The sequence below is a fragment of the Gobio gobio genome (genome assembly GCF_949357685.1).
Source record: "Gobio gobio genome assembly, chromosome: 25".
In the NCBI taxonomy this organism is placed as follows: domain Eukaryota; kingdom Metazoa; phylum Chordata; class Actinopteri; order Cypriniformes; family Gobionidae; genus Gobio; species Gobio gobio.
Window position 1 is genome coordinate 34,248,317 of NC_137121.1, and position 12,315 is coordinate 34,260,631.

The 12,315-nt window shown below is 40.8% G+C and overlaps 1 protein-coding gene across 1 annotated transcript in view; it reads left to right on the forward strand.

The window, feature by feature from the left end:
• Positions 1 to 10,367, forward strand: part of rpgrip1l (RPGRIP1 like) — a 45,620-nt gene extending 35,253 nt beyond the window's left edge. The window contains exons 23-26 of the mRNA XM_079809781.1: positions 1,406 to 1,592; positions 4,839 to 4,923; positions 5,645 to 5,781; positions 9,419 to 10,367. Coding sequence (XP_079665907.1) covers positions 1,406 to 1,592; positions 4,839 to 4,923; positions 5,645 to 5,781; positions 9,419 to 9,543 — 534 coding nt within the window. The 3' untranslated portion in view covers positions 9,544 to 10,367. The remainder of the gene's footprint in view (positions 1 to 1,405; positions 1,593 to 4,838; positions 4,924 to 5,644; positions 5,782 to 9,418) is intronic.
• The last annotated feature ends 1,948 nt before the right edge of the window (positions 10,368 to 12,315 follow it).

Sequence of the window (12,315 nt, forward strand, 5' to 3'; positions counted from 1 at the left end):
GAGAACGGCTTCACTCCAGTATGAACTGTCATGTTACATGAAGTAGAAACCTATTTTTTTACAGTCTATGGTAGAAACATTATGAATGAAACTGACTTGACACTTGCTTTAACATTGTATTGAAGAAAATGCGGTTAAATAATGCAGTTGTCAGTACACGTCAGGCTTTTCTTGCGATATTATTGCCGCCCGTCATGTGTACAGATAAGTTTCATACATGAGACGCGCTTTCAAACCCTGACACGCAAGTGGTTGCCGCGGACGCAGTAACGAATAACAATACTGTAACGTGCTGGCGTATATTCTATAGTCTAACTTATTTGAGGAAATCTGTTTATAATAGGCTTTTAGGTCTGAACTTATTGGTCCTGCGCTGATTCAGATACGTTAATTTGAATGAAAATACATCGTATGTATATCAGATATCTGATCTATTTTTAGTGGCATTCAGTGTGAGGATTTGACTGTTCATAGATTAGATCGGTTCTCTTGCGCGGCTGCTTCACTAGCATCGGGAGTTAACGCAGTTTGAGCAGCGGCTTGCATTGATACGGCTCTGGGTCTGTGTCTGACTCCACAGACAATTCACCCTCCTCCACTTCAGGTGAAGGTAGGAGAATGACCGCTTTGTTGCAAAGCTGGCATCACTCTAGTCATTCTCCATCTCTGCGACTCGCGAGTCTGACAGCTGTCAATCAATCCGTCCCTGCGGGTCTCAGGTGCACGCCCTCCGCTCAGCCCCGTCCTCGGTTCATCCCCTCTGTCTCCGCTGGGCTCTGCCCATTTTCCAGCATTTTCAAAATTTGCCAGTGGGTGGAGTTAAGCTCTGAGCAGGGGTTTAGTTACCCTTTAATCATAAAGGGATTGAGTCTCTTCAGAAAATCTGGACTAAACCGCTCAATTCATATGGATTAGTTTTACGATCTCTTTATGAACTTTTTGTTCTCAATGGAGGGACAGAAAGCTGTCAGATTTCATCAAAAAGATCTTAATTTGTCTTCCGAAGATTAACGAAAGTCTTCCGAACTATCTCTTTAATGTTGGCTCACTTTGTGTCCTAAGAGGACTGTGGAAAGGAACAGAGATCTAATGACTGCTGTCAGCACAAACTTAATGGCCTAAAAACTCCATCAATGTGGACAGCATGTTTGACAGATTGAATCAAATGAGACACGGATAGACAAAGCGTCTCCAGCCCTCATCATTATCAGAGAACTATGCCCTGTAGGTTACACGTCTACATCAGGAAAGAGATGTAGTTTGTCCGGTGTCCATCATTTTAAACGGTGGAATATTCTTGGTGGATGTTCTGTCAGATGTTGAGAGTGATCGGAGTCCCTGAAGATTCAGAGCGAGTCTCACCATGTCAGTTTTGATAAGGTCATGTGATGCTTTGCTCCTCCAGCCGTCCGAGTGCATTCGTGTGGAGATCGTTTCTCTGAGCCTGAAGCCCGGCTCCAGAGTTGCAGAAGACAGTGGAATCGTCCGACTGTTTGTGGAGTACTGTTTCCTGGGCCTGCCGTCAGTCGAGACCCCGCTGTCCCTAAAGAAGCCACTGTCTGGACACAATGTCTCCTACAACTTCAGCAATGGTGAACAACATATCCATGCAACCGTTGTGTTTGTTTTTCTTTTTCTGGTCTATGTCAATGGCAGACTCTTGAACCTTATGGTAAAAAGTTGTGAAAATTGGTGCATTGACTAAGAAATCTCTAAGCTTTCTTCTGGCCAATTTTGAGTTCTACACCTCAAACCTCCTAGAGCCTCCATAAACTCAGTCACATTTTTCTGCTTTAGTCTAGGGCAGGGTTATTCAAATCTTGCCCTGGAGGGCCAGTGCGCTGCAGAGTTTAGCTCCAACCCTGATCAAACTCACCTACCTGTGATTTTCTAATGAACCTGAAGACATTGATTAGCATGTTCAGGTGAGTTTGATCAGGGTTGGAGCTAAACTCTGCAGCGCATTTGAATAACCCTGGTCTAGGGTTAAGTCTACACTAATCCGGATATATTTGAAAAGGCATCTTTTTCTCTAAGTTTTGACACTGAGGGCATTTTTCATTCTGAGAAAATTGAGATTTTTAAAGGGGGGGTGAAACATCTCATGTCAGTCTTGAGTACCTATAGAGTAGTATTGCATCCTTCATATCTCCGAAAAGTCTTTTAGTTTTATAATTTATAAAAGAAAGATACGCTGTACAGAGTCTTTCCGGAAAAAAACGAGCGGCTGGAGGCGTATTGTGTATCATGAACGAGTCGATAGCTAACAACACAAAGACATTTGAAGCAGTTTTACTCACCGCCTGCTTCCAACCTTAAAGCTACACTGTGTAACTTATTTAGTTTATTCTTTGCTAAAAACACTTAGTTCTTTCAAAAATACATGTGCTCATTAATGTATATTTACTTCTTTCAAGTAATAAAGTATTCTCGTAAGTTTATAATATGCCATTGAAAATGCATACGGGTAAGGGGTTCGAATGCCGGTCGCCATGTTGCCCCTCCATCTTGAAAGTACGTTAGCCAAAGAGGGACATACCCGTAAATTCAAATTTCGCCTTTCGCGTTTTAACACTCGATGGCACCGTGTCGAATGTGGACGAGGTCGAACTGGAAGCCATACAGTATTAATCTTGGACTAAATCGGCCACCGTAGGAGTTAAAACGAAATCGTAATTGAGAGGAACAGAAACGAAAATTTACTGGATGGTCATATACCTTTTCACCTCTAGATGGGGGAAAATATCCCACAGCGTAGCTTTAATCGCTGGAACCGCTCCATCTTTCAGCGTTAGACGAGCTACAAATCCGGAGTTGAACTGGGCCTTGTTTATAAAACGATCGTCTCCAAAATGCAGGGGTCCCATTAACGCTGGGTTCTTTGGGAAGCTGTACAGGGTTGTCTTGGGTTGGCCCGGACAACCAAAAACACACATCTTTGGTGACATTGTTGATTTCGTGACGTCCTGTGACTGCAGCGCATCCAGCTTCCCTAAAGCCGAGCACAGTGCTATAATGGGCGTGCATTTGCTCTCTCGCTCTAGTCGCGCGCATGCGCACCCTTCCGGGAGAAGAGCCCGTACAAGGACATTCCTCCCTAGCTTACGTCAGATGGACCCATACTCAAAAAAAACCTTTCCGAAACTTATGAGAAACCGGAAGGAGTATTTTTGGCACAGAAATATTCCATCAAACGTCCACCAACTTTTTTTTTGAAACTTTGTCCATGTTTAGCATGGGAATCCAAGTCTTTAACAGGTTAAAAAGCTCAGTATGCATGAAACAGCATTTCACCCCCCCCCCGTAAAGACGCTCTCCTGCGATAAATGTGAAAACTGTGTTTTTGCGTTGTAGTGTTGAGTGGAAATGGAGGTATTTGAAAACAATAACGCATGTTTAGTCACGGGACGCATATTGTACCCATAGATATCTGATTATACCTGTATGTGCCTGCTATGTGCTATTCACTCTCCCAGTGTTGATAAACATACATTTTACTCTTTATATTAAATTTGCGGAAAATTTACTTGCAATTGCTGTCCTGCGGCAATACATGAGGCTAATTGCGTTTTAGGCCATACGTGGAATAGGGATTGAGTGAGACCTGGACGCACCAGTGGTGGGATATTTTGCTAATAAAATGATCATGCCAGAAGAATAAGGTGAGAACTCTGAGACTCTGGTCTATTGGTATCATCTCATACCCCTTTTCCACCAAGGCAGTTCTGGTGCTGGTTCGGAGCCAGAACCTAGTTTAAAATCGGTTCTTTGTCTTTCCACACCCAAAGCACCAGCTCTGAACCAGGAAAAGTGGTTCTTAAGTAGTACCAAAAAATCTCTGGGCTAGAAGTAAGAACCGCTTGCTCAGGGGTGGGGTTACCGTGACCAACCAGACGAACACAAACTTGTGACCGCCATTTTTGAAATAGCAGCTAATCGAGCTTTAAATAGCATCTCGATTGTAATCTCCATCTCTACAATTTACGGCGAGCTGCACGAATGCGTTGGATTCGCTGTGTTTTGATGCGGATGTAGGATCGTAAAGCCATGTGCATCAATAGTAACGCAACGTTCGCCATTGTTGATGGAAGGCTTGTTCGAGATGCAATGGCGCTGTGCAGACCGATCGCCGTATGAAGTACAACGAGAGCTTGCGACTCCTTATGCTTTTGAATCGCTCTTGCGGTACATTGATATCATGCGCTGATCGGTCTGCGCAGCGCCGATGCATCTCGAACAAGCCTGGTGTGTTTGTGTTTCCCGCTGCCTCGCTAGCGTTGCTGAGAAAGATGAGACGTATACAGTGACGTAAGACCTGGCTCTGTGGTGGCTCTCTAGCCCATAGAAAGGCAAACCCGTTCTTAGAAGGCTCGTCAGTCACACCAACTCCGAACCGGCACTAGCACTGGCTCTGAACTAGCACCCGGTTCATTCTGGTGGAAAAGGGGTAACCCTAGTGTGGACGGAGAGGGTTTTAAAAATGAAAATACTGTTTTCAAATGTATCTGGATCGATGTAAACACAGCCTAGAATATATTTCTTGGAGGCACACCATCAGTACACATTTGCACAGAGCATAGCAGAGACTCCAGAACTTCAAATAGATGGCTAGATAAGGAAGACTTCTATGTGTAATATTGGTATGCCTAAAGGAAAAAAGTTGGGAAGCACTGGTCTAGAAACATACGTCCTACAATTCCTGGGATTTAATACCAATTTTAATAAACTTAGTGGCTTCAATTTCTGCCCAACCTGGGTAACTTCCACAACCATATTGAGCACAACATGGATTCCTGTAGCTGTATTATTCTATTATACAACATGCATTGTTCTGACAGTGATCCATGTGGATATGGAGAATAACCAACCCAGACGACAAACTCTGAGAGCAGTGCTGGAGGGCCGGAACAGACAACTAGAGCAGTGAGACACTTTCTGATCTACAATCTCTTCCTCTAGTGGGATCTCAGTCATTTGTTGTTTGTGTGTAGTATATTGTTGTTTAGTGTATATTAGGGGTGTGCCCGAAGCCGAATACCTTATTCAGAAAGGCACAGATAACGGCTTCAAACTGAATTCTACCTAATAATAGGAAAAATATTCTGCAGAAACATTCACTCCTCGTAGTACGTTATACATAAACCTCTAAAATCACTATGCAATAATGAGTGTGTGAAGTGAACGAGTGTAAACTCCATGAATTAAATTGCTCATTGCTGCATTGCCGTTTTTGTGCATCTCTCAGAAATTGGACCTAAGAGTAATATCAATTAAAATACTACAATATCATACACATTTTCTAATATTTTCCACATTTTCTACTCTATTTAAATGTTTTAAACCTTGTACAATATGAAACGTATGTTTCTCTCTCACCGAGAGGCAAGCATTTATGTATTCTTTATAAAACATTTTTCAGATTTGTATGCATAGTTTTCAACCACATTTTGATCAATTTTCAACCACATAATATACTGAATGTCCTCTAATCAGCTACTTTATATAGAGTCTATATATAGCCCCCCCACGGGCCTCCGCGGGGAAGGAAATATAGAGGCTTTAATTGAATACCCCTGTCCTACTGTATACTACACTGCACTATACAGCTCCGATAAGCAACTGACTCTTTGATTGTCTGTGACAGCATAAAGTTCACGGTGGTGAGTGACCCTCCTGAAGAGGAGGAGCAGGATGAGGAGTGTGAGGATGTGGGCGTGGCCTACCTGCGTATCCTCGATATCATGGACAAACGCAGAGACATGAAGGACGTGAGCCTGAGCGGTAAATGTTTTACTTTACATCAGAAAATTCCATTGTAAAGTCCGGTCACAAGACTTAGTTTAGTGTGGACATCAGAATGCTATCTCATATCTTGGGTTACTTTCTTTGGGTAATTTCCACAAGAAAAGTAGTAAATAGGACCTGAAACTCTCTTTTTTGGTATCGGCGAAAGATGATATTTAACCTCTGAACCTCTGTTGTTCGTTCAGCTCAGAAGGTCAAATTGTATATATGGCCTGATTTGTTTTTTTTGGATTTAATTTATATGAGGTTTGCCTTTTACCTCAAACCTGTTACCAGATCTCGGGACACAGTTAACCCAAGAAAGTCTAGTTTATTTATTTATAGACATAAACATAAAATAAACCTGAAAAAGACAAAATGTATAAGATGAAAAGTATGCCAGAATGTTGTCGGTGTGGCAGGGTTGCTCAGTGGGGTCTAGTTAAAGGTGCACTATGTAACATTTTTTTCAGTAAAATATACAAAAACCAAGGCCAGTGTATATTTTGTTCAGTTGAGTACGTACAATATCCCAAATATTTCCAACTATTTGTAAATCGTGAGAAAATTGCTATTTTACCCAATGAACGTGTGAGGGCGTGGCCTGTCGATGACATCATATCTGCGCTCCCCTCGGTTTCCGGTTTTATTCTGCAGAAACGCTTTACTCTCACTGCAGTGTGAACAAGTGTCATAGCAGCCGCCGAGAGAACACACAGAGTAACGTCATCACATCATCAACACACTCAGAAGTGTCTAATATGATCAGCAGAGCTGCGTTACCTCACACTCATGAGCGGAAAAGCGGAAGTGGCGCCGGCGACTGTGGCATAATAAAAGTCCCACTGCTCGTGAGGCGTGTGTTAGGGATGGCTCGATACCACAATTTTGTCTTCGGTACGGTACCACAATCTAATACCGAAGTACCGATATTAAATCGATACCATACAGGCTCTGAATTTTGATGCGGGTATTGCGCATTATTTGACTCACTCTTGCAAGTTTGGGGTTTTATGAAGCGAGAAATTACTGCAAATGTTTATTATTAAATCAATCAACAAAGATTAATCACATCAAATCAGGCATTTGTTAACTATTTTGTAAGAAGTCATTTCAGCAATACTGCGCATCTCCCTTCTCTAGCTCTCAAAATTAGCAAATTGCTTTTGGCTTTAAAAGACATCATACCTACACTAAAGCAATCTGCGCGCTCAGATTCAACACTTTCACTGTTGTTTCGGGAGAGCTGACGGAAATCACTGCCCACGTCTTTTTAAACCTTGCCAATTTGAACATGCAAGCGATTTTATAGAATTTCGTAAAACATGATATGGGAGCTCTTTGAGAGTTTTCTTTGTGCTTATACCAACAACAAACACACAAGTCTAAAGAGCTTGCGCATTCCAAATTAAGTTGTTTTTACTTAGTGAAATACACGCAAAATTATGTCAAAAATGTCCATCTTTAGTGAGTAGTCACATAAACACAGTTGGTTATGTCTTTCGCGAATGTAAATAGTGCAATAGTATGCGTGCAAATATTATGAAATCTAAACATCACTGGTTGAAACGAATGCTGGAGATTTCATGATATTTAAACAATACGGTCTTATGTGCGTTGACGAGTGTTAAAAGACAATAAATGTCTAACTTAATTAGATCGTTTGAATTATGCACTCACCTGTCGATCTCTTAATGTCTTATACAAGACAGGAATGGCAAGTGACGGATGCTTGGCAAGGTTTGATGGTTCTTCATCAGTTTTATAAGCAAAGTAATTCCAAATTTCCCGTCTAATCCTCTCTTTATTAATTAGTTTTGGGCGTGTTGAGTGAGAATCAACTGCTGTATTCATTTTGTTCCTCTATGGTGCCACTTTTGCCGGTTTCGCGTCAGTTTGGGTAGCGCACTGCCATCTAGCGGTGAACTTCGGAACAGCAGCATATACCGAAATGAGCAAAATCATGATATTTTACCGTTTTAAATAAAATATATTCCGGTATTTTCCCAGTATCGGTATACCGCGCATCCCTAGCGTGTGTTGTGTTCATCTTATTAACAATCGCTCCAGCGGTTCCTCAGCTCCACAACACTCGGTCCTGCTCTGCTTCAGACTACAGTAACGTTAATAATCACATCAACATGATTTCTGCCCGAGTCCTGTCCCGATTCTTTCCCACCGGCTGTGAGGTGAAGACCACATGTCCCAAGATCCTGCGCTCAAACGTGCCGTCATCAAACTACGCCTTTGTTTTGAATAGGCGACCTCTAGTGGACGGAAAAGTTACATAGTGCACCTTTTAATTTGGGAAAAATTAAAAATTGGTTTATTAGTTTATTTATTTTGCTAATATAACACTAGCAACAGGCCAGGGTTGAATGTCTGAGCTTGATGAATGCAATTTGTGTAAAAAAAACAACATTTAATGCGGTTATTTCCATGTCTTTCTTCTGTGTTATAGAAAGGATCCAAATTATGTCACTTCCAGGGTGTCAGAATTTATAGAAAATGTTTTATGTTTTAATCATTAACAGGGTGGAGTGCACATTTAGAATTTTTGGTCATTTTGGTGGTTGGTCAAGATTATAATTAATATATTTCAGATTATAATTAAAGCTGCAGCCTGTAACTTTTTTCTGGTTAAAAATGATCCAAAATCAATTTGAGCAAGTACACAACGAGCCAGTGTTCAAAACTATCTCCTTACCTTAGACTCATTCATACCCTTAGCTTGTAATAATGTTATAATTTGAGTGGTATGGTGGATTTCTGCGGGAAATTCAAGCAAAAAGAGTCCGGCTAGTAGTATCGCATGTGAGGAGTGGATCATTTATAGCCTTTTCTCACAGCAGCTGGTGTGATTAAACGTATCATTTTGATGTCGGATTGTAACCCAGAAAGGCCCTAATGACATCATCAGTGACAACTGGAGATTCACACGTAGTCAAAGGCAAAAGATTAGAAAGTACAAAAATTTAAATCTACAGGTAATGCTAATAAACACTAAATACACGTAGTCACGCAATGCTAATGCTGTTAACATTAACAATTTGAGAACAAAGTATAACAATAATAATAATTTGCACGGTTTGGTGTTATATGAGCGATGGTAGCGCAATTTATTGTAATGTTTTGTTCCCAAAAGTGGCAGACATGTTACTTACTTGTTCAGACGATTATTTAGGTTATACTCCAAGACGTAGAATCTGTGATTCTGAAGTACAGTTTCCACACCTGACAGCCACACACACTCCTCAAAACATTAGATTCATCCGCGCCGATGCACAACTCGCATACAGATGATAACTCCGCACACAACTGCAAGTGCAGGTTTCAAACAGAGATGGCGACACAGAAGCAAAACTTGCAGCCGATTGTCACAATTATTATTGTATGATATTGTTGCATACAGTCCAAAAAGTCCAGACCAAGCCAAAATCCCTATTTTATCGGGGGTACAGACATTTAACATGTTTAAATCAGTTAATCGAACACATGTAATAATTCTTTCTCTAAACAACATGGGATTATTTGTGGCTTTTTTCTATAACGAGACAACAATTTGTACCCTATTTGTGGAAAGTGCCACTTGCTGACCTTAAACTTTCTTGTCTTTTCCTGTCCCTCACTGCAGTTGTGGACGTTCAGGACAGCAGTGAAGTTATTGGCCATCTAGTTGTGACCGTTGAAGCTCTGGACGCTCTAACATCCATCCTGAAAGATCCAGAGCGTGACCGTCCTCTAACTACACTTGCTTAATTTAGCAAAACCAACGATTTGCTGTTTTCCAGTTGTGCTGCTCTGTCCGCAATATTAAATGTTCCTTAAATAATTGTGGTTTTTAATTCGATTGACCGGAATGAAGTTAAATGTAGTGTGTGGGGCGGTCCGTTTGGCTTTAAACGCCACAGACGGGGACAACATATGGGAACAAAACAGTCCTTTATGTAGACGGCATCACACGGCTTTGATCCCTTACGGTGTGAAATCATATCCTAATGTTTCTCTTTATGGCCTCCAGTGTTGCGTTTGATGGAGCGCTGATGTTTAGACCTTTAATAACTTTGCTTAATGAAAAGGCTGTTAAGCCTCATTAGGCAGCGCCGTGGCAGGCGGCGATATTTTATTGAAGGTGCGAAATGAAATCTAACTGGATTTAATGGGATTAAATCAAGCTCTTTAAAATGCTAATGCACATTTTCACGCGTGCCGAGCTGTGGCGCTCGCGCAGGCACTCCTTCTGTTTTGGAGTGTGTGATTCAGTGCGAAGGGTTAGTTATCTGCACTGCAGATCATTTGATAATCCTTCATAGGTCTGCACAAGAGAGTATGATTCATATTTTGTATAGATATAGATGCTTTATTTTGAATGTACTGTAAAACTTTATCAACCGATATTTGTAAATGCTTTATTTATGAACATTACAGAGTAATGTTATTAGAGTTTCAATGGTATTTCATTGTGTGTTTGGATTTATTTTAAACTAACCATTTGACTTTCATAATGTGATTTATTTCAGAGTTGGGGTATTTCATGAGTTTTATCCCAGAGTGGAGGTAGCCCATAAAGGAATAGTTCACCGAAAAATGAAAATCCTGTCATCATTTACTCACCGTCATATCGTTGTCAACCTGTATTCAAAATATCCCAACCCTTTCAGTTTTAAAAAAAACTTTTACACATTTTTAGAAACTGCAATTGTTAGGCCTCTGCTGAAGAAATGTAATATTGATTCTTTTGTGCTCAGACCAATCTCTTATCTTCCATTTCAAAAAAATAGTATCCATACAGCTCAATGACTGGCTTCCTGTCAAACCACAGCACAGAAACCGCCTTGATTAGGGTTTTAAACAGTCTGCAAGTTATTCGGGAGTCAGGAAACTTGGCAGTCCTTGTTCTTTTAGATCCGAGTGCTGCTTTTGACACCGTTGATCATGAGATTCTACTCGACTGACTTCAGACCTGGATCAGCCTATCAGGTGCTGTCTTAGACTGGTTCAGATCTTACTTAAGCAACAGGGAAAACTGTTACACTGGGCACCTACACCTCCAGGCGTTATGTCATTTCTTGTGGTGTTCCTCAAGGCTCAATTTTGGGTCCTCTATTATTTAACCTATTCATGCTTCCTTTAGCTGGGGTAATTAAGTAATTAATCAGTACAATGTTTAATTTCACCAGTATGCAGATGACACTCAACTCTCACTTGCACCTGAATCCAAAAATTCATTTATTATGAAGAATGTTGGGGTCAAAACAACTTTGTACATCACTGACCTTCATTGTATCGACAAACAAAACCCAGGCATTTTTCAAAATATCTTCTTTTGTGTTTCACACACATACTAGAGGTTTGGAAGAATAATTTTTTTTTTATTTGGAAATCAATAATACCTCCAGTGAGCTATGTAGCTGGAGCATATAGCCTCGAAAGTGCGTAACCTGCATTGTTTTGAGCCAGTCACTTGCTAACTGTAACATACTGCTCTGAGACCCGAAGGCTGAGGACCCAAATGCAGCTTTATTGGAGGGTAATCCAAAAAAAAAAAAAAAAAAAAAAAAACAACAGGCAAAAGGTCATACACAGGCAAGCAGTCCAAACAAGACAGGAGAGACAGGCAAAAGGGTAATCCACGGAACGGGCAAGTAATCCAAAACCAAGAAACCAGGGCGAATTCTCAGAAATGCAGTGATACAACAAACAAGACTTTGCAAAGAACGAATGAAATAATGAGGCTTATATAGGGTGAGGTAAACAGGGTAATAAAACACAGGTGTAAACAATGAGTGATGATGAGTCCGGGCAAAGGATTATGGGTAATGTAGTCCGGGATGGAGCGCCCTCTGGTAGTAATCAGGGCCACTCACACTGGTGAATCATGACACTAACAATGTTAACCAGTCCAGCTTTTGACCCCTAATAATATATGTTTGGTTAGCATTATTAAGTAGCCTAGCATGGGTTAGCTGATACCAGCCAAAAAAGAAAATTGTTTCAGAGATTAAACTGTTTGGATTTTTTTAATGAACAAAAATGAAGACTTTTTTTTAAATAATATGTATATCACATGCACTGATGAATCGTATACCTTTAAAGGGCACATAACACACACAGTTTCTGCCAGTTTCATGTTAATCTTGAGCATCTATAGAGTAGTACTGCATCCTTCATATCTCAGAAGAGTCTTTAGTTTTGTCATATTTATAAAAGACCGATATGCTGTACGGATTATTTCCAAAAACATCCAAACTCGTGGAGGCATGCAGTGGGCGGAGTCACAAGCACACACACGCACGCACGCACAATACCTCATGGATAACTTTCGATTCACTACACGTTCGTGTTGTTCACATTATATGCACTTACGCGCCGATTGTCAACAAAACACACACATCTGAAGCAGTTTCACTCACCGCCTGTGGTTTCCACTCATGACCGGGAAACAACACATACACTCCAGAAAAACAAAGGCTGTGTTCACACTGCAGGGCTTAATGCTCAATTCCGATTTTTTGAAAAAATGCGATTTTT